At 34.7% G+C, this 23,151-nt stretch overlaps 3 protein-coding genes and 1 pseudogene across 3 annotated transcripts; 1 reads left to right on the forward strand and 3 right to left on the reverse strand.

The window, feature by feature from the left end:
• Positions 1 to 897: 897 nt before the first annotated feature.
• On the reverse strand, positions 898 to 10,299 carry LOC128174623 (zinc finger protein 862-like; annotated as a pseudogene).
• On the reverse strand, positions 1,930 to 6,164 carry LOC128172635 (uncharacterized). Its single transcript, XM_052838408.1, has 2 exons — positions 2,669 to 6,164; positions 1,930 to 1,975 (listed from the first exon to the last, which is right to left on the reverse strand). Exon 1 carries the CDS (start codon positions 6,139 to 6,141, stop codon positions 3,952 to 3,954), a length of 2,190 nt encoding a protein of 729 aa, XP_052694368.1. The 5' UTR covers positions 6,142 to 6,164; the 3' UTR covers positions 1,930 to 1,975; positions 2,669 to 3,951.
• LOC128172715 (uncharacterized) lies at positions 10,034 to 12,011 on the reverse strand. Its single transcript, XM_052838477.1, has 4 exons — positions 11,789 to 12,011; positions 11,279 to 11,422; positions 10,920 to 11,099; positions 10,034 to 10,646 (listed from the first exon to the last, which is right to left on the reverse strand). Exons 1-4 carry the CDS (start codon positions 11,962 to 11,964, stop codon positions 10,430 to 10,432), a joined length of 717 nt encoding a protein of 238 aa, XP_052694437.1. The 5' UTR covers positions 11,965 to 12,011; the 3' UTR covers positions 10,034 to 10,429.
• Positions 12,012 to 14,859: 2,848 nt separating this feature from the next.
• LOC128174624 (uncharacterized) lies at positions 14,860 to 15,757 on the forward strand. Its single transcript, XM_052840135.1, has 2 exons — positions 14,860 to 15,229; positions 15,363 to 15,757. The coding sequence occupies exons 1-2, from the start codon at positions 14,860 to 14,862 to the stop codon at positions 15,755 to 15,757; spliced, it is 765 nt and encodes a 254-aa protein (XP_052696095.1).
• Positions 15,758 to 23,151: the final 7,394 nt, after the last annotated feature.

Below are 23,151 nucleotides of genomic sequence, written 5' to 3' on the forward strand. Positions count from 1 at the left end.
CCTATGCAAACCCTTTTCCAATGCACAAACTCAAGCAGCGGTGACACAAAACAATCTATAGAATACAGCATTACCAGTTTACAGAGTTATAAATTATAATTGATGTTTTTATATGAGACAGGGGATAATTGGATATTATATAATAATCTTGACTTTGTCATATATAAATCATAAGTTAATTTGTTGTTATGTTAACATATACATGAACACATTCATACCTACAAGTACATTTATAAACCACACACCTCATTCATTCAATTTCATACCAACAGACAAACATAAGCATAGAGTTCTCATGATCCAAATTCAGTAACTAAAATGGTATTATTACTACAATTAAAGAGTACTAATAAATAAAAGAGTCAAACAGTATAGTAAATTTATGATATTTATCACATTTCAAATTCAACGTGCATTTAATACTTTCAAAATCTGCTAAAGATACGTATATGTTAGTATTTGACAAACACTGATCAGATGAAATTGATGAATATCCTAAACTAAACTGGAACGTCAACCAAAACTAAACTGGAATTAATTTCTGGAAAAAAGTAAAACAGTTAGAAACACAATAATTAAACTATCAAGAGCCAACAGGAAATTAACCAGGTATGCTGTCTGATCCATTCGCTGGACAATTTAAAAATGATCCAACGAGAGTTGCTTCAACAATATCAGTGTAAGGATATCTGTTTTCCACTGAATCTACAAGTGTGGCCAACATATCCTGAACTTTGGCATTTGGTTTTGCTCCATGAAAAACCAAAGGTATTTCCTGATAAGTCTCACCTTCAATCACCTCATTCACGGACAAAATATCTTTACAAATTATGTGCATTTTGCCATTATAATTCAATGCATTGTCTCAAATTGGTTATCTGCATATTACAAGAGGATTCAAACTTTTAAGTATCATTTACAAAATACATACACTGATTCCATCTGTTGAAGAACAGCTGTTGTGGCATTCATTCTGTGGAATCCACCTGCTTAATCAAGACCTCGTGTTTGTAAGTATAAGGATAACTTCATCAAGTGGGAAATAACCTCCTAAATTTTTTAGAATAGAATATACACAGTTAAGTGTTCAATTGCATATTCTATTACACTGAAAATTTCAAAAATATTAAGTTTTTTTAAAAATATACCTTCAATTTCAAGATGTATGTGATAACATGTCCATCACCAATCAGTCTAGCGTAACCTTCTGCTTTCGCATTGTTGTGAGAACTTGTTTCAAGCTGTTACCTTATTGCCTTGTAACCTGTAAATAATTTTTATGAAAATGAAACTTGTTTAACTACAGTCAGTTCAAGCATATCTTTTACAACATACACCATAGCATAGCATAGCATTAAAATCTCATAGCATAGCATTGAAATCTCATAGCATAGCATTGGAATCTCATACCATAGCATACAATCTCATAGAATCGCATTCGTCATATCATACCATAGCATACCATAGCATAGCATACAACAGTATTTTAACTCGGTTTTAATTTTTTTTTATTTGAAAAAATAAATGTTTACATAATAGATTTGTGGTAAACTTTGGCTTCTTATTATTTTACTTCGAAATGTGTGGAACTCTTCTGTGTATGGAGGCGTTTTTGTTCAAATCTCATAGCATACCATAGCATAGCATAGCATACAATATCATTAAGCCCTTCATTTCAATTTCTCATAGCATAGCATACAAATCTCATAGCATAGCATACAAATCTCATAGCATATCATTAAAATCGAATACCATAGCATAGCATTAAATTGTAAAAGATATGCATGAAATGACTGTACATGTATAATATATCAATAATCATCGAGTTTATCCTTATATGATTTCTTTTTTAATAATAAAATATCTATATATTTATTTTTATTTAGCAAAATAAATAACCCTTGATAAGTACTGTAATTGCTATGTAAGTATCACCGTGTGATTGGGGTTATGGTGATAACTAAATTCTTTAAACCTGAAACACAGGACAGGAGACAATGTAAAATTATATGTTTATTGGTTGATGTCCGTCGCAAAAGTGATGTCAAATATAATTATAATAAAAGATATAAAAACAATGGTACACTGTAAAATCAAAATGAAAGTGCATAACAATGCCACAGATTCATGTTCATGTGTTAATTAAACATCATTATATAAACACACAATTCATTACACAGGTACAATAATATGTCTACTATACATCTTTATTATAAAAATAAATGATCAAATTCAAAGTGTGTAATTACATTCTAATGGGGGAAATTAGCTAATAATATATTTGCTTGGCTAGAGAGGGACTTGAAAGGAACAGACCAAAAATAGAAAATGCACGTGTGATTGTTTACAACTCGGATGACAGTGACTTCCGGTTTCACACAAAAAGGGGGGGGGGGGCTTGCTTACAGAGAGCAACAATACAAAACCCTAACTTCCGGATTTATCCAAAAAGGGGGAGCTAACAAAGATGACAAACATCATTGCAAAACCTAATCTACTATATACAAACACTGACTATGGTTAAGCTTAACACATCTATTATCTTAACTCGCATTATCTCAACATTGAGCATGAGTGCACAAGTACTAAATTATACCTTAACTTGCAATCAACATAAAACAATTAAAGCCTGATTAGATGTTCAATATCACAGGACAAGTTCACTTACATTGATACTTTCTGCATATTTCTTTTTGTAACGAATAAATAGGAAAAACAGCAAGATGGACTGCGCGTTTGCACAAAATGTAGTGTTTACATAACTAAATGTAAAACCCGTATATGGCGGATATACAATATCCGAAAAGTGCTTAAACTTAAAAATCAGTTTCTAATCAAAAATATGTACAGTAAGCTAAATAGAAAAATGTTGTTACTTGATTCTTACACATTACCTAAGTGAGATAAACCTTACTGGTAATTTAAAAATAATACAGCTAAATGCAAAATTCTCATGACACAATTTGATGATATTAAATCATTACTAAAAAGTTCAGCAGCATAACCAGTTTTCTATAAATGTGATAAAAATTAAAAATACAAAGAACAAATAAAATCTACATACCTGAAACACAGGACAGGAGACAATGTAAAATTATATGTTTATTGGTTGATGTCCGTCGCAAAAGTGATCGGACAAAAACCCTATAGCGTCCCCTGTCCCGGTGTTGAGTTATTCTTGCCATTAATTGTTCCCAAAAAGCCGTGAGAGAAGATTAACTCATTCTCGACATCAAAGAAACGGATTGACACGAGGGCTTTGCATTACAATGACTATTACGTAATTAAGAAAACAGGAATCCTTCGACAGATGAATCTAAATAACTTACTTTTGATTACTTAAAATGGCACTAATTGATTTCACAACTTTTTACGAAAAATACTGTCGAATGGCTAAAGGCTTTTTCCCTAAGTAAATCCGCGCAGACACAATTTGCAAATAATATATCTTATATGGTCAATATAATTAAAAATATAAAATATATTTTGAAATGAGCAAAAATAGAAAAATATATTTAAGGGTCAAAATGACACTATGATAATTCCCTCTTGGTCAGAAAAATTTTTGTCCTCAAAAATGAAAATAAGATACCTATATGGACAGTCAATGGCAAGTAATAACAAAAAAAAAAACCCACAAAAACAAAACACAAAAAACATATAGGTATATCTACATTGCATGTACGTGTACTAAAGGAAAATATACACATATATACATGTACACAAATGAATACACATGTAATCAAATGGAGTACTGGAATGAGAGAAAAAAAAAATAATGATGTACACATCTCATGGTATAAAATATATTGTGTTGATCATCAAACAAATTGTGATATTCATAGTTTCAACACAAAAAAAAATAATGACTTTCTAAAGGTAAACAAAACGAAACACTTACATACACACGTAAGTCATGCCCATATCAAAAATTGGCGAGGATGTAAAAGCTTACAAAATTTTGAAATATTGGTGATGTGACAACAGAAAATATGCTGTGTAAGGATGCTGAAGAATGTTACGAATCTTCCTAGCTGTTAATGGGGAAATTAAAATTGTTGTAGGGACGTCAATGGAGCGATTGGTGTGAGTGTTAGTGATGGTGAAATCAGTGCACTGAATGTGAAGGTAGTGTAAAATGAAATATGAAGTGGTGATATGGATAGATGAAATGTCCTGGGGGGTTTGAATGTTCCAATTGTGAGGGCAAAGTGGAAGGGTTAGTAGAGTGATGAGTTCACAGGTAGGTCCAGTTGTAAGTTCTAAATGGAGTGAGGTTTTGTGTGAGCGTTGAAATTTCTGCCATAGGTTAGTAATGCATGCAATCACTAGGATTGTTGTTAGTACAGAAAGGGAAACATAAGGCCAGGGAGTGGAAAATGTGGCATAAATGTTTTCTTTAATACTGGTCGCTGGTGTGTCATCTTTGGACTGGTGGTAAATGAAGGAGATGGTTGGCTTGATTGTTGAGGCGGCAGTTGAATGGACTTGATGCAGAAGTAGAACAGGAAGTAGAACAGTCCGAATTTTGTAGCATGACCAAATGCTGAATACAAGTCCAAAGAATCCAACTGAAGTTGCGACAATAGCCAAAATACCACTTGTGTCTGGCCAGTTGTCGATCGCAAAGTCTACTCTTCCTGCAATCATGGATTCTGCGAGGTTTTTGAAAACCTTTCCATCATGTTTAACAGCTTTGGCGATGCGTTTTAGGCTAAGATGTTGTTCTTTGTCGTTGGCCAAAAACTTGGAGAAGGAATGGTTGAAGATATGAAAATCAGGAATTTTGACATGTACTAGTTCTTCAAAGATGGTGTCGCCAAAAATTGTTGAGTGGGAATTTTCATGGAAAAATTGTTGGAGGAGGGCTAAATTCACAGGATGTAGAATGGTAACTTTATCGGTTTGATTGTTGCACTTGCCCAGTCGTGGAGGTAAGTAAAGGTTGTTGGTTGTTATGGAACATCTGCATGGTAATCTGACGATGCAAAAGAAACAGCCTTTAAGAATTCGTTGACCATTGGGGCAGTCCAGTGCAAGCATTGATGTTCGATACAGCAGCAGGTTTGACGGCGACAGTTCGTACACAGCTGGGGGCAGCATGTTCATTAGAAATCGAAAATCACATAGACTACTGACTGCATCTTTTTGATTAAAGAAGACAGCTGACAAACAACTGGGAGATGCAGAGGCTGTCATTGGCATATTGAAGCTGCAAAACAATGTTGTTGTTCCTGTACATTGCGATATCTTTTCAGAGGTAATGGTGGCATAATGTTGGTTATCGGCTGTGTGTAAGAAGTAAGATGGTAGATCTATTAGCTGCGTAGCATGATTGGAACTGGAATTGACTGGTACAGGGTATGAGTATACCCTGTACATGGTCATCGGTTGTTGGAATGGAGATATAGGAATCTTTAAGGTTAAGTACAGGTGCGAGTGGCGTCTTGTGAACAGGAATTCTCCCCTCGAATAGTAATACAGTGGGTCCTTATTTGCAACATGGAAATGTGGAAAGTTGTTTGTAATGATGTCTTGGACTTGAAGGATAGACGATCTTAAGATATGTGGTGTCAACAGGAAAGGAGAGAGCTTGCCTTTGACCAAATCGTGTAATCCAAGTTTTATGTGCTCAAGCTCCTTCTCAAGTTGCGCGGAAACATTTGTTTGCTTAATGATTAGTTGTGTGAGGATTATGAACTCATGGTCCAAAGCGTCCATTGATCTATGGGCTAGGTCTGAGAGAGCTACAGCATCCTGGTGATTTTTAAGTATTGCAGACATGACATTGTTGAATCTTTTGTCTACAGCATCAATAAAAGATGATAAATGTTGGTCCTGATGGGCCATGGCTTTTGCCAGTTGGATGTTGTTATTGTTCAATGTCTGCATATGGCGTTGTAGAGTGGCAATGTCATCTGATGTCGCTGTACCAAAAAGTGATTTCGAGATTTTTCCCACGAAATCAAAAAGTCCTCGTTTTGATCTTGACATTCCAATATATCTTTTGGCTGCAGGAAGTTCTGTTGTTGGAATAAGTTCATGTATATGATGCACAGTGGAGTTTACACTAGCCATACACTGCATTCGTAATGAGTTGAGAGATTTGATTATATGGCCAGCAGTTTTACATTGAGGCATGTTGCAGTACAACTCCTGCAGATGGATCTAAATAACTTACTTTTGATTACTTAAAATGGCACTAATTGATTTCACAACTTTTTACGAAAAATACTGTCGAATGGCTAAAGGCTTTTTCCCTAAGTAAATCCGCGCAGACACAATTTGCAAATAATATATCTTATATGGTCAATATAATTAAAAATATAAAATATATTTTGAAATGAGCAAAAATAGAAAAATATATTTAAGGGTCAAAATGACACTATGATATAAGTGTGAGGCAGCCATCGCGTTCCTCCTACTCTTGTAGACAACACTTGTTTCATGTTCAGTGAAGTGAAGCAGCGCTTAAGGGCCGCCTTTTTAGTTGGACTTTTACTGTACAAATAATACAAGCCTAGCAATAAGGTCATACATTTGGCATAAAGCTTTGGCTGTGCAGACTTTATTCCATCCTTGAAACTAAGTTCAAGTCGATGTGCCAGGCAATGTGTTATAACTAAGTGTGGTCTTGTCTCTCTAAGTAAAACACCTAATCCTGACTTGCAGCCTGAAATTCAAATGAATTTTTTTTATTGAAATTGCACATTTAAATCACTTATTAGGACATCAGTTAAACAAACTAATGCAATTATGTTTAATTTTAACGACCAATAACTTTACTAAAATTTATATTTTATCAAACTAGAACAACTAAACACACCTTTCATATTTGAACCTCCATCAACACAGAAACCAACAAGGTTTTTTCAAACACCTCTACCAGGTCCAGGCTCTCAAATATCTTTAAGTGAAGGTCACAGGCCGGTGTTGATTCAGGGCTTCCAATGAACAAATACATATCTTCAACTTTTCCACCATTACACATTCTTATGTAAATATTTTCCAGTTCTTCCCCCGTGAAATCCATGACCCCATCACAAGTTACATGTAGTAAAAAAAGGAACTCTCTCTCAATTTATCGAAAACCTCCTTCCTAGTTACAGCTGCAATATATTTCACCATAATGGCAACAGCTTTATCGTTTACATATTGTTCTCCTATGTCAACACCTTTCATTTTGTCTAGCATGCAAATGAAGTTATAGTCCTTAAAGCTCTTTTTGTGCTTAGCGATAGCATGAGCTGTGCGAAATTTTATAAGTAGTTTATCATATTCAGCTTGCTTCAACATAAGAAGGCTTTTTGGAAGCTAAACTGGTCCAAAGTAACAACAATGAAAAGTCTGCGTCTTCGACATCTCGCACCATCATTGAAATAAGGGAATTTTATCATGTCGTCATCAAAGAAAAATTCTGTTATTTCATAAAAATTGATATGAAATATAGCATGTATGTTCTTAAGAAAAACAATTTCTCCAGTTGCTTTTAAGCAAATATTGTTTAAAAATTCATATAATAGATCGTTGAAGTTTAACCCACTCATTAAGCTCAAGTAAGAACCACTAAGCCAGAAGAGTTATTTAAACATTATATATTGTATTAATGTAACTTTTTTTAAGCGCTAAGCATAGCTGCAGCGCTTTTTTGTCGCCAGATTTCTAAATGTACTTCCACTTTCGTTTTTGCGTTTCCTATATACCGCCACCTACTAGCGGATGCTGGAGAAGTCATATCACGGAGAAGTCGTACTCTGGAAATATCATAACTATGCAGTAGGGAGAACTTAATTATCTTCAAGTTATCCTGCATGCAGATGCATTTGTTCTACCAGTATTAAATTAACAAAAACAAATGATCTCGATTTCCAGAAATTTAAATCAAGCATTTTAAAACATGCTTTAAGGCAGATTGTTATATTGTAAATTGGAAATTTTGACTTTACAGTCAAATGGATAAATCATTCTATGCCTCAAAATAAAGACACACTTACATTTATTGCAAAATGCTTTTATCATGTTTATTATGATTTTTTAAAAAGTCATCAGCGTTTTGTTTTCACTGTAACACGACAACATGCATTAATCATTAAAAGAAATTATGCATTCTATAACTGAGACATATCCAAATTCTACATCATTTCAGAATTCCGATTATGTGCATTTTTCTCAATAACTAACAATATGATTCTTTACATGTATTTTCATATCAATCGATATATTTTTAACACATTCTTCCCGACTTAGCGCTTTTCAGTACTTTCAGTACTTTGATTTGTTATGTCACCCATTTCCCATGTGAAAGCTGTGGCCACAATATGCATGATATGTGCTTAATATTTAATATATTATTTTTTAAGAAAAAATCGGTTAAAACTTACTGTCCAGATTAGACTTTATTGATGTGCCAAAATAATACCTGAATAATAATGGCATGATGGATTGTATTGTTGTGCCGATCAAGAAACAAGGTGAAAATAAATAATACAGTTTTAAAAGAGATGAAACAAATTACTGAAAACAAGCGAGCCATAGTGATTCAGGGAAGTATTGCAGGCATTTGAAGCACAGTTGTCTCTTCAAATGGAAACTATTAGCTTTTACCTTCCTTATTTTATTTTAATAGGAAGTAGATGCACCAAGATCAACCACGGTGACAACAGAAATCATTGCCTTCAACATGGAAGACTCATGTAAAGTGTCTTTGGTAATTAGCCCTACGTACAAAGTTCAATCTAGTATAATGACAGAATATTCAAACTACAATGCTGAAGACGTGGATGGTATTCTGACCACCAAATTGCCCTTATAAGCAACTTTGAGCATTGGAAATGGAGAAATGTCAACTTTGGGTAAATTTACACAATAGATATGATCTATTAAATATCTGTCTTGAGTTCTTGAAAATTATTTGAAAAAATGTTTATAGTTAATATTGTAAAATTTCTTAGTCAAAATGCATAGATAAAGGATAAAAAAGACATTGTTTTAAGAAGGGAAACTAAACAAAATAGAGATCAAACATTTTTTGGTTCTTTTAATCTTTGAAAATTTTGAAACAAACATGCGAGGCATGTTAACTTTCTCTTATTCTACTTGAATATATGTGACATGGGTTTAGTACATTTTTATTATGTTTTAATTGATACAGATGTAATTTTGATGTCTTTCGTTTAGAGCCTGTCAGGTAAGTCACCATATATATTTCAGACCTAACTGACTGAAGATCTGCATCCATATAATGATCAGACTTCTATGTAGCTAGTCAATTTTAACACACAAGTCCATGCACTTTTTAAGTATCTAGTCAGTATTAACTTGTTAAATACTGTAAATATATTAAGGAACGTAGTATATAGGACAGGGAACAGTCACTACAGTCAAGATGACGTCATAGGACGTCATAGACGTCATAGGGTCACACCAAGGTCACACTAAGGTCACACCAAGGTCAAGTGATGAGTAAGGTCACACCAAGGTCAAATGAGTTACCCAAGGAGGGTCACACCAAGGTCACACTAAGGTCACACCAAGGTCAAGTGATGAGTAAGGTCACACCAAGGTCAAATGAGTTACCCAAGGTGACCTTGGAACCTAGTCAGGAAGTCACTTGACAGTCAGGATGACTATATGGGTCACACCGAGGTTAAGTGATGAGTAAGGTCACACCAATGCCAAGTTAGTTTAAAATGACCTTTGTGAAATGACCTTGATCAAGTTGATGTCTCCTTGATAATTAGAACACGTATTGGGTTAACTTAATGACATATAGGTAAAAAGGTCACAACTTGAAGGTCATAATGAACTATAAAAGGGGATTGTGGCTGAGTAATTTTCTACAGAATCCATGGTTACTATCTACAGTCAAGCCAGTAAGTAAAAAACTTATCAATTAAATGATTAAAAAAAACCAGTAGTTTAACAACAAATACAGTTTTTATTGATGAAGTCTGATATAAAATTTACAAAAATTTAAGATTGACATATAACATACATAATTACATATAAACATAATACAGTAGTAAACAGAATACAACATGTGGTGAAGAGCAATTCTTCTTTAAGTAAGTCAATATATCCTTATATATACAATCTATCTATTTAAAACAGTCACTATTAAGTAATGTCACAGAGTTTTAAAATGCCACTCTTTTTTTACAGTTTTTTTTAAATAAAATCTGTAATGTAATTTACTAAGATGGCCGACTGGGCCAGATCTTTGACCATACAGTCTATCAGCTGCTGGAGAGCAGAGAGTTCTTCTCCCAGCAAGAGTCTTTCAAAACATATAACATACATAATTATTACATATAAACATAATACAGTAGTAGACAGAATACATGTGGTGAAGAGCAATTCTTCTATAAGTAAGTCAATATATCCTTATATATACAATCTATCTATTCAAAACGGTCACTTTAAAGTAATGTCACAGAGTTTTAAATGCCACTCTTCTTTTACAGTTTTTTTCAATAAAATCTGTAATGTAATTTACTAAGATGGCCGACTGGGCCAGATCTTTGACCATACAATCTATCAGCTGCTGGAGAGCAGAGAGTTCTTCTCCCAGCAAGGGTCTTTCATTTTTGGTGTTAGAACTTCTACACCTCCTCTCCAGCGCAGCGTACTTTTGAGGTCTCTTCTGTCTGTAGATATAATGATGAAATAATCAGGATCGTTAAAAAGTATTCTTGAGATTCATTTAAACCACATATATATAAACAAGTGATCAAATAAGTTAAATTCAATTAATTAGACATACTTACTGATAAAACACATAAATGAACAACTGTCATTTATTTTGATAATTACCGTACTTCAATGTTATGATTTTAAATTCTGATTTTAAAAAAATTAACCTTCGTAAATTTGGAGTTTAAGAATATAAAACATGATTTTATAAATGTCAATATAATTACCTAAATGTTTCCACAAAATCGTTCTCTTTATTCTGAGTTTGACTTTCCATTGGCCCAGCCATAGTTTCAAACTTTCTTTTGTTGGTTCGTCTTGTTTGATTTGACGTGTCCACCTCTCTCAACTCCCCTTTTTCTGACGTTACTCTGGGGGTGGGGGCTGTTATCGTTGAGGTTGGTGGACTGAAAAAAAAAGATTTATGATATTCATTTCATATTTCATTAATTCTCTTTAATACATGACACCAACTTTTTAAAATGATTTTTAAAAACATGATGATAAAGATTTATTTTTTTCAAACGACATTGTGTTTACCTTAAATTACTAAGAAAAATATTTATGAACAAAAAATTATAGTTACCTTAGCAATTTCCTCAACATACTCGGTTTCCCATGCCCGTCTTTTTGGAGAATCTGCGTCTCCTTACTTGGCTCCAAATTTTTGATGTCCGTGGCATCATCCCCATCCAAAGCAAAATATGGGTCGAACGAAGAATGACTTGGTCTACAAAAATCAATTTTTATTAGTCAAATTTATTCTACAGGTAGTACATAATAATAATGAACAAAACAATCTAATAACGCGATCGTGGTAACTCAGTTGTATCTAGTTATTTTTAAAGCAATCCAAAAAGATAGGAACGATAACCGTGGTTGTTCTTAACCGGTATCGTACGTGTGTGTGCGATAAGTGGGATACCATATAAATGTTTCATTTTAGAGAACTTAAAATTAAAGACGAAATTGTAAATGTTTGAAGATGAAAACTTTTTTGATAAATTGATTTAAGTACATACAATCTACAACACAACAATAAAACGATCGGTCTAGGCCAGTATACAACATGTACAATGCATGTCGAATTACTTACCCCTCAATGTTTGGGATTGACATAAGAGACCACTCTTCTCCCAACAGATTCCACTCCATCTCAAAGTCATTATCCGCTGGTGGTTTATTTGCGGGGGATAAGGGATCCTGCATGTTATTATATTTCCTAGTATATAAATAAAAAAAGGTTTTCAAAGATGTGAACAAAGAAAACATAAAATGTATCTAAATATTCTGTTAATTAATTCTACAGTTCGTACAGATTTTACCATAATTAATAATAGTTTTAATTAAAAATGGCAGGATATGTTGGAATTCATAGCTCATTATCATGTTTGATATTTAAAAAAAAATATTCCATTTTTTTATACTTTGTTCAACTAAATATTAGATAGAATTGTAAACTGTAACTTAACGTGTAACTTTACATTCAAACAAAATTCAGGATATTTTTTTAAAAAATATTTCCCGTTTCTTATTTTAATGATAACGTGATAGAAACTTACATGTTAAGAAATTCTTCTGCCATCTTAATTCAACAGAGACGTTTCCTTTTTCTTCTGATTACTTTGAAAGGTAGTGACGAAAAGTCAGTAGAGTCTTTTATTTATATAGTAAATGAAATGATGCTTAAAAAGGAAAGATATGCCCATATTTGGAAATATTTCTTAGAGAGTTGCTAGTTCGTAAAGACCGCTAAAACCTCACGTGGATCTCTCCGTCACCTAACCTTGATCTCCTATAGGGTCATGCAATAACATTTCCACAAAAAACTCATTTATTATCTTTGAGCCATATATCACTATTTTCTGGTTTTGTAAAAAAAAAACCGTTTCTAGTTTGTAAAAATAAAAGTTTTATCAAGTTTCTCTTACCTATTGCAAAATGAAAAAAAAATTAAAAGATTATGTAACTGTTTTTAGTTGATTTTTTTAATTTGCTACATTCAATTTGTTATAATATAGAAAAATATTCAAAATATTACAATTAATTTGATTTAGGATAAATTTTGTAAGTACGTAGGTGGTTGTGATTTGTAATGTACAGAGTTCTAATATATAGACCACTGAATGATTTTCTATAATAATTATCATTACATACGTATACGTATATTGAAACAAGTGGATTGATTTTTTTTTACACAATTAGGTCTCCCTTTTTATAACTATATGTTATGATGATGACATTCATGCTGAATTAATATTGTAATTTTTTATCTTGGATCTATGGATGTAAAAATTGTTAAATGTAAAGTTATGATTTTATAGGTATTGAAAACCATGTTTATCCAAATAGGTGATAAAAAGTAACGAAACAACTCTCATAATGTTTAATTGAATTGTTTCACTTATTCATAAATTGACCTTACGATGATACCGAAACGAACTCTGTCTGACACAGTTTCTAATGTCGTGTGTCTACAGAAGGGTCATGTAAGGGACATGCTTACTGCCACGTGATTGTTTTAGTTTTTTTTCTCTGTTTTGTACTATAATTTTTTCTTTTGAAGAGAACCAAAATCATAACAAAAAAACCCCTTCACATATCAATAACAATATCAATGATACTTTGATGATATCAATGATGTGTGCCATCATTTTTAAGACACCCCTAATTTACCCTCTCCATCAACCCGCCTGACCTGTTACATAAATAAACATTTCTAATGTCACGAGACATAAAATCAATAGTCTCGCGCGTTTTTCCCGCCAAATTAAAATTTACCTAACAGTGGTCAAAATGAACACAACGAACAACGTCCACATCTTCCTTGCTATAGTACTTTCTGTACAAATCGCAAACTGTTGCGATTTGTGCTTTAAATTTTCGGGACATACCGGTATTGCCTACTGTACCCACAGTACTAGATGTGTAAAGGTCTTGAACGGTTACGCCGACAAACGGTTGCGAGAAGTACGTGTAAGGAACTGCAATGTAACAGTGGTGTTGAGTCCTGATCTTCTCAACATTGATATTAAGGATCGGACGGGGAAAAGATGCTATGGTAAGTATTTTTTTCTTGAATGTATGAACAATGTTCAATCTCCCTATGCTGTAATGCAGCTCAGCGTAGGTGAAAAGAGGCGTGTTGCCAGAGAATACATCAGTGTATATGCCACGAATCTTCTATTTAGATTCTTACTAAATGTTGAATAGATAGATTAATTATTAATATTGAATAGATTAATTATATTTATTGGATATATCATGTAGATACTAGGACAATTGCGAGTTATAAATAACATACTTCCACAAAACGTGGACGAGTCCATTACTGGTGTGGGAGGGGTTGAAGGTTAAGAAACATTTGAAATTCAACTCTTACATTGAACTATAAAATAAGTCTAAATGAAGTGTGAGTTCAACTCCCAGGAGTGCATTATGTACTTTTGATTTTATTTTGTTCGGGTGTTTTGGATATTAAAGACTTTACCGGAAAATATTTCTAGGTTAATCACATCACCAGATGTCTGTTTTTAAAAAAAAAAGAACTTACGATTATGACCACAATTTAAAAGTTAACCGTAAAAATTTTGCAAAATCAATTTATATGTTTGAATTCGCCAACTTTAAAAACTCAAATAAAATCATGAATGAAAAGTCACATGATCTACGTTGTCCAATGAACGATCGATTTGTGTATAGTGGCTGTTATGAATGAAGAAATATGTCACGTGATAAATTGTCGAGTCGATGTAAACAACACGTCCGCTTCAAATGTAAGCTACGGTCTAAATTCTTTTTACAAACGATCTCAATCTTTTTTTTTCACCAATTAGGATCGAATGAAATCATATGATCTGTATTGTTCAATCAAGGTAAATGGTAAACGATTGAGACGTGCCCAGTGACTGTTATGAATGAAGGAATATGTCACGTGATATATCGTCTAATGATGTAAACAACGTATTCGTTTAGTACATTTGCAAAATTATTCAGCTACGGAAACAAGGATCTATAAAACAGTTATGCTGAATAAGAAGTCAAAATTATTACATAATAATAATAAATAAGAAAAAAAGGTAGAACATTTGTTTTTCTAGTTTTTAATAACTAATATTATAAGCTGGTATCAAATTTTAATATTCTAGAAATATTATTTTTACAGTAATGCTGTCTGGGCTCCCAACAGCAACAGAGACCACTACAGGGCTCCCAACAGCAACAGAGTCCACCACAGGGTTCCCAACAGCAACAGAGTCCACCACAAGGCTCCCAACAGCAACAGAGTCCACCACAGGGCTCCCAACAGCAACAGAGACCACTACAGGGCTCCAAACAGCAACAGAGTCCACCACAGGGTTCCCAACAGCAACAGAGTCCACCACAGGGCTCCCAACAGCAACAGAGTCCACCACAAAGCTCCCAACAGCAACAGAGTCCACCACAGGGCTTGCAGAAACATCAAATTTGGACTACATCAAAAGACTGATGTCGACCATAAATGATGATGAGGAGACACTTTTGGAAAAGACTTGGGGTAATTTAGTTCATTATATTCATGTATAACCTTGAATATATGTATTATGATATTGATTTTAAGCGTAATAAATTCAGATGAATTCTATTAACAAGTTGAATGCAAATGATTAAACTTTCATATTTTTTTAAAGGTTTTCTAGGTTGGTTAATAGCCACCATCTTTACGGTTGTATTGCTACTAATTAAAAGATGGATTACTAAGAAATGCAACCAGCTCACCCAAGACAACACCATTCCAACCGACTCCTACGCAATTGATGTTGATGATGATGCTGACACTACCCCGCAAAGCTTTAACAATGAGGATGATGATGACGCTACCCCGCAAAGCTTTAACAATGAGGATGATGGTGATTCTCACAGCAGTAATCCTCCTTCTCCCATCAACGAGAGTCAAATTCCCCTCCTCCAATATAGCCATACACCCCCATCTACCTCTTCCAACAACGATGATGATGATGATGAAGATGATGATCAAGATCTTGGAATATCATCCCGAACTCGCGGGAAAACAAACAAAAACTGATCAACAGAGAAAATTGGTATTTTTCAGGAGATTCTTAAAATTTTTGGTCTGTTTTTGATAATGCTCATTGGATTTATCCATACTCAAGGTGATATTTTTTTTAATTCTTCTGTCTATTTTATTTTTATTTTTTTTTTGAAATTTTTTGAGAATAATTTTTTTTTTAAACAGAACGAGATTTTTTTGTATGATATGTATGTGTTTGTCTCAGAGAGAGAGAACAGGTTGTTATAATTGGTAGTTTAGCAAATATTTTTTTGACTATAGATTAGTTTTTGTCTGTTTTGTTTCATAAAAAATACTCATATTGTTGTATATCAATAATCAAGGTGTTTTTATTCACTTTGATTTTGTAGGAAAATTGGTATTTTTTCAGTATATATTTTATGACTGTTTTTTCATTTTACTGAGTTATGAATACTCAACGTGTTTTATTAAGTATTGTATTAGGATGATAGTAAAAATTAATATTTAGTTTTCTCGGACACCACCACATCATGTCAATAGATCTGTTGTGTGTGATTCTAAATTTGGCGAAACTCACAAATGATATAATTTGTAAACTACGTTATGTCACACTGTAAAAGGTTTTAAAATCATTGTAATATATTAGAATTGTATATGTGTAGTTGATTTAAAAAAAACATTTCATCTCTTTATATACACACAATTAGGTATATACAGAGTATTATTAAATTAGCAAAGGAAGACAACTCTTACTTCTTTGAAGCATTTTTTCAAAATTATTTTGTTAAAACAAAGTAGAATTCTGGCCTTAAATGAATCGCCTGGATCTATCTTAAATGTCCTGAGTAAGTACATACCTGAGGATAATATTCTTGCCTATTTTATATTGTTAATTTTATGCCTTGATTGTAATTTTTTTTTCTGTTAATTTAACTGTCACATTTTCTTCAAAATTGTGATTAGACAAAAAGTTAATTTATAAACAAAATTAAGGGGAGCTTCATACCATAAACCTATTATTTTTAGCATCTATTTCTATTGTAGTTTATGAAAGTCAATTTACACAGGAATGTCTCATGAAATTTGGAGCAGAGGGACATTGCCCGTTGGGTGCTTCCTTATGTATAAATGTTACCATGACAGTATTTTTTTTGTAGAAGCATAATATGTGTGTGTGTGTTGATTTGAAAGATTTATCAGACAGAGAATCAGCTGAATTATTATCATTTTAAAATATTGTTTGTTGCATTGTTAAAGAGTTCAGATGTTTTCATGGCTCTATTTTTTATCATAAAAGTATATGTACATGTTTTTATTGGCTTCAAAATGTCTCAAACAGAGAACTGGTTGTATTATTTTTTATTTTTTACATAAAAGAAAAAAAAATTCTTGTTGAGTTTTGATATTTTATATACCTTATTGTCGTGTGAATTTGATGACTAAATTATTACACATACGAAATGGAGAGGGAAAAAAATAATAAAACTCGGCTAATTATAGATTACACAAATGATTTAAGATATATTAGAGGGGTATAATAGCAGTTGAGTGTTTTCCTATCAGATGATTTAATCAAGACCTGTTCGCCATATTGTAGGTCAACATTCCCAGATCCCTTCATTCTCATCAAGTTGTACTGGTTACTATGGTTAAGATAAGATTATAAATAATCTGCATCTTTTTATTCATATATATTACAATTGATAAAAACGTCTATATAATAATGTCATATAACTTTATATTAAAGAATGGCAGACGGTAGCCTATTAAAAGAAATACTAGACTCCTTGCATGACGTGGATAGCATCAATTTCTTTGCGGCTGCCAATGGTTTAACCGGAGAGGATGAGGTCGAAAACCGACTGAAGGAAGTCCACATTGATAATTTATGGGAGGAACTTCTTCTTGATCTTGGACCCGATTTTAAGAAACCTAGACACTCCTTTGACATTGAAGGGCCGTCTACCAGCATTCAGTCAGGGGGTAGGGATGAAAAAGAAGAGAAACCTTATTTTATATGGAAGAAGGATACCCGGATCTTCAGGAAAAACCTGGCCCGTGACACGACATTCAAAGTCAAGTTCAATGAGCAATGGAGGGGGGATAAATTAATAGATGTACCAACTAAATTACACGAGATGTTTGACGACCTGTTGTCGCTGGCAAGGGGCCACGATGCAGATCTGGGAAGGGTGGTCTTGAGTCATCCTAGTTTAAACAATCCTATCGTTGTCCCGTTACAGTCCTGGGAAAGTTTAAATGCAGATGTCGTCATGTCTGAGATTACCAAAGTTCTCAATTCGAACGAAAGTTTACCCGTAGACGAAAACCTGATTGTCACCATCGGATCCATTGATTTGCCTAAAGGAGGAGGTAATCCAAGAAAACTACCCATCACTTCTCTGTTCGGACCCAAAAATAGCATAGAAAGGAAAAAATCACTTTTTCACGTACAAAATGATAACAATTTATGTCTGGCAATTTCGATCGGTCTGTGTTTTCTAAAAACGTGTAAAAAAGTGGACGCCGATACATGGTCACAATTGGCGAGGGATGATTCGAAACAGATGTTAGATCATGTTCTCAAATACCGCACCGTTTCCAAGACTTATTATGACAATATCTTAAAAAAGTCGAGAAAAAAATTGCAAACCAAGTTGGCGATGTGGCTGTGTGAAAAAGCCGGAGTGCCCACTAACAGATATCTAGGTCTAAATGATATCGAGCCTTTCGAAACCTTACTCGATGTCTCTATCAACGTCGTGTCCTCTAGAGTAGGAAACAAGTTTGTCAAGGTGACGAAGGACCAGGATAAACCTCGTCTCTATCTGTATCACATCGACTCGGAAAACGAAAAACACTGGCACGGGATCGCCAGAATACAAGGGTTTTTCAAAGCGTCGTACTTTTGTCATACTTGTTTGAAACCGTATAAAAATAAATCGAAGCACTCTTGCACCACCTCTTGTACGGTGTGTTTACATGACAACTGTCGAGAAACGGATGTCCAAATGGGCTGTCGTTCATGTGGTCGAGTTTGTCGATCTTGGGAATGTTTTAAAAGACATAAAGAAAAACGAAAAGTCAAAAAAGAGAGTTATCCCCCTGCCTGTGAGTTGTTTCACCAATGTACAAAATGTAGAGTCATTCTGGAATGTGCCAAGCGCTCTCCTGATTTACATGTTTGCGAAGAATGGCAGTGCCCTAACTGTCGAGAATATCAGAAAGGGGAACATAATTGTTATCAAAATTCATATGGATCTGAAATGGAAAAACGAAACAAGAAATTTATATTTTACGATTTCGAGACGCGCCAAGATGACATCTTTCATTGTGAGGTTGGCTACAGTCCGTCTCGCATTAGATGTCGACAGTGTGTTAAAGAACCACGTCAGTGTGTCAATTGTAGATTGTGTCAGAACTGTCGTGATCCGTCTTGTGGTCTGACACAACACAGAGTCAACTTTGCAGTTCTTCAGACCGCATGTCACAAATGCGAAAAAAAGGAATTGGTGGAGGGCGCCACCTGCAGTTCTTGCGGAACTCGATGTAAAAATTGTTCTCAGACCTACAAGGAAGAATACCTATTTTCTCCTTGTCCCGACACCTGTGGGAAAAGAGAACAGGTGTTTTCAGGGGATAACGCCGCCGAACAGTTTTGCGCTTACGTCACCAGTAAGACCTGCAAAGACTCGATTTTAGTTGCACACAACGCAAAAAGTTTTGACTTGTACCCTGTTTTAGAGGTTCTCATCGATCGTCACTCTATTCGACCTAGCAAGATCATATATAGCGGTTCCAAAATCATGTACATGCATATAGCCCAAAAACTGAATTTAACTTTTGTGGACTCTCTCAATTTCCTTCCCATGAAACTAGCAAAAATACCAGAAGCTTTCGGTCTGCAAGAACTCTGCAAAGGATACTTTCCACATTTGTTCAATACCAAACTTCATCAAGATTACGTGGGACCTTATCCAGAATTACAGTACTACGGACACGAATTCATGTCAACAGAGGAGCGAAAAAAATTAGAAGACTGGCATGCAACGAAAGAGAACGAGACGTTTTGTTTTCGAGAAGAAATGCTGCAATACTGTCGCTCGGATGTCGATATATTGCGACGGGGCTGTCTTGAATTTAGAAAATTAATGATTAACGTGACAACCATCGACGAACACGTTACACAAGCTGATGGAAGTTTAAAAAAACAAACCACCTATGGAGTCGACCCGTTCGATTACGTCACCATTGCGAGTGTATGTATGGGCATTTTTAAGTCTTTGTTTTTAAAGGGAAAGAAAAAATTACAAATAACAAAAGACGGGAACACGGAATGGTACGACATCGAACATTTAAGAGGGCTGCAAGTGGTAAACCTTGAGGAATCATGGGTCCCTGTTGTCAATCTTCAAAACGACGAAAACGTGAAAATAGGCAAACGAGAATTCAAGAGTCCCATAGCTGTCGTGCCTTCTCAAGGGTACACGAAACGAGATAATTACAGTAAAATCTCAATCCAGTGGTTAGAATGGTTGATGGAAAAAAGTCGTCAGCGAGGGAAACCCATTAAAACTTCACACGCCCTAAACGGAGGTGAATATCAAGTTCCGGGCACCAATTACAGATGTGACGGATATTTGAGCACATTGTCTGGAAAAGGAACCATTTACGAATTTTACGGTAAGAACAAACACATTTATTTCTTTAACAGTTGCCCCTCTCTCTCCCCCTCAACTGAAGGGGGGGGGGGGGCGGCGGCGGCGGCGGCGGCGTACTGGATTATAACCCAATGTATTTAAATTGTTTTTTTTTTATGTTTTACAGGCTGTGTGTTCCACGGTTGTCCTTCCTGTTTCCCAGAGGAACGGAATAACACCAAACATCCGTCCACCAATCAAGCAATCAAAGAATTATACGATATGACAATTAACAGAGAAAAAGAACTTAAGCATCTTGGATACAAGTTGGTTACCATTTGGGAGCATCAATTTAAATATCAACTGGACAAAAACACGATATTACAACAATACCTGTCGACATTAGACCTGCAAGATAGACTCGACCCACGTGAGAGTTTTTTTGGGGGCAGAACCAATGCCATCAAACTACATTACAAAACCGACGAAGACGAAACCATTCAGTACTACGACTTTACCAGTCTTTATCCATGGACTAACAAATATTGTCGATATCCCGTAGGACATCCTACGATCATCACAGACGAGGTCCAGGACATGTCTCAGTATTTTGGGCTTGCCAAAATTAAAATTTTGCCTCCAAGAAAACTCTACCATCCCGTGCTCCCTTACAGTTCAAATGGGAAATTAAAATTTCCATTGTGTAGAACGTGTGCAGACAAAGAAAATCAGAACGAATGTGCGTGCTCTACAGAAGAAAGGGCAATCACGGGTACATGGTGTACACCTGAAATTCAAATGGCAATGTCTAAAGGGTACACAATTTTGAATATCTACGAGATCTATCATTTTCCCGAGTCGTCCAAATACAACGTCGAGTCGTGTAAGGGGGGATTGTTTACTCAGTATGTAAATATGTTCTTGAAAATCAAACAAGAGGCTTCGGGATTTCCCGATGAATGTGTTACGGAAGATGCGAAATGGAAATACATCAGAGATTACAAAGAAAATGAAGGCATAGATTTGACTTACGAGAAAATAGAAACCAATCCAGGGTTACGATGTTTAGCTAAACTCTGTTTAAATAGTTTCTGGGGTAAATTCGGTCAGAGATTGGGCATGCAGCAGTCCATGTTTATCCACGAATCAGAGGCCGACAAATTTTTTCAAATGCTTTCGGATCCAACAAAGATACCCCACAATTTCCAAATTGTGTCAAAAGACATGATTCACTTAGAATGGAGTAATAATCCTTTATTTGCTCAATTTGACAACAAAACAAATATCTTTTTAGCGTCGTTTACTACGATGTGGGCTCGACTGAAACTGTACAGTGTTCTCGACAAACTGAACGAAAACGTATTGTATTTTGATACAGACAGTGTCATTTTTAAGGCTAACAAGTCGGACGATTTGAGTCACCTTCCCATCGGCAATTACCTGGGCGAGTTAACGAACGAGATCAAACCCAAAGACGGCTACATTGTTGAGTTTGTCTCAGGAGGTCCAAAGAATTATGCGTATCGCACTTTGTCGGGTAGGGAAGAATGTAAAGTGCGGGGCTTTACATTGAACTGGGCCAATTCAAAATTGATCAATTTTGATGCCATTAAGTCAATGATCTGCACTTCACACGAACGACAAATCGAAATCATCAACCCTTGTAAAATTTCGAGGGACAGTAGAAAGAGAAAATTGCTGAACAGAGTAGAAACTAAAAATTATAAAATTGTGTACACCAAAAGGAAAATTCTTCCCAATTTAGACACATTGCCTTTTGGATATTAATTATGTTATAAAAACCCCTGTTTTTGATGTTTTCATTTTTTATTAAATGATGTTCACAAATAAATGATAAACATTACACTTTTGTTCATTGTTATTACATTGTCAATAGGTAATCCATGGAGTATGTTTTTTCTTTCGCCGAACATTAGTGATTCCAGGAGGTCTTCCGACCTTTTTCGTACTGACATAACCAGTACCAGTTTGTAACTTATTCGTATCGTCTAGTTGGTCGGTGATATTTGGGCCTGGATCTTCAGAGGTTTTCTCAGAGCTTTTAGTGGTTTCTAAAACAGCTTGAGTAGACTGATCCTTGGTATGGTCCAGTTTATGAAGTAGATGTTCATATTTCAGTTTCGGCACAAGTATCATTTCCCTCGCCATTTTTCATTTAAGTTTTTGCACAATAGGTTTTAGTAAAAGCGATACTAAAGAAATATGTTTGAGTAATATCCGACGTTTTTCTCGGTTGCTGACTTCTCTAGATCCCAGAGATCGAATGTGTGATTCGTAAGGTTTCAACTGGTTTATATACTTTTTAGGCAACGGATAAGTCCCCGTATAAATGTTGAGTGATATTTCACTTAGCACGTCATACTGTTCACTTGTCAAGGCTTTGACGATCACTTTTTGTTGTGCACTGTCTGCATATACAAGAAATTTGAAAAAAGCCTCGTGTTTCTTGACTGTTTGCCACATGTTTAAATAATGAGAAATAAATACGAAATCAGGTTCCTTTATATAGGTTGGTAAATGATCATATCTTCACCCGGGAGGATACGAGATCTAAGTTGATAGTCCCTGTTTTGTGTTGGTTCTAAGCAAACGTGCAGATAACCGAAATTAGGTCGAGTTGCAGATTCGTATGCCGATTTGAAAAAGGAAACCTGACCTGGTAATATCTGAGATCCAAAGGTGATGACCTGTCTTGAGTCCCGGTAATTCTTAAACAAAATAACGTTAAGGAAATTTAATGAAATGGTCCTGGCATATTTACCCGGA

The sequence above is a fragment of the Crassostrea angulata genome, chromosome 2 (genome assembly GCF_025612915.1).
Source record: "Crassostrea angulata isolate pt1a10 chromosome 2, ASM2561291v2, whole genome shotgun sequence".
In the NCBI taxonomy this organism is placed as follows: domain Eukaryota; kingdom Metazoa; phylum Mollusca; class Bivalvia; order Ostreida; family Ostreidae; genus Magallana; species Magallana angulata.

Coding starts and splice junctions, on each gene's coding strand:
- LOC128174624 (XM_052840135.1), top strand. CDS start 14,860: ATGCTGTCTGGGCTCCCAACAGCAACAGAGACCACTACAGGGCTCCCA. Junction 15,230..15,362: donor ACTTTTGGAAAAGACTTGGG/GTAATTTAGTTC, acceptor ATTTTTTTAAAG/GTTTTCTAGGTTGGTTAATA.
- LOC128172715 (XM_052838477.1), bottom strand. CDS start 11,964: ATGTTTTCTTTGTTCACATCTTTGAAAACCTTTTTTTATTTATATACT. Junction 11,423..11,788: donor TCAATCCCAAACATTGAGGG/GTAAGTAATTCG, acceptor TGATTTTTGTAG/ACCAAGTCATTCTTCGTTCG. Junction 10,647..10,919: donor GATTTTGTGGAAACATTTAG/GTAATTATATTG, acceptor TTATATCTACAG/ACAGAAGAGACCTCAAAAGT.
- LOC128172635 (XM_052838408.1), bottom strand. CDS start 6,141: ATGCCTCAATGTAAAACTGCTGGCCATATAATCAAATCTCTCAACTCA.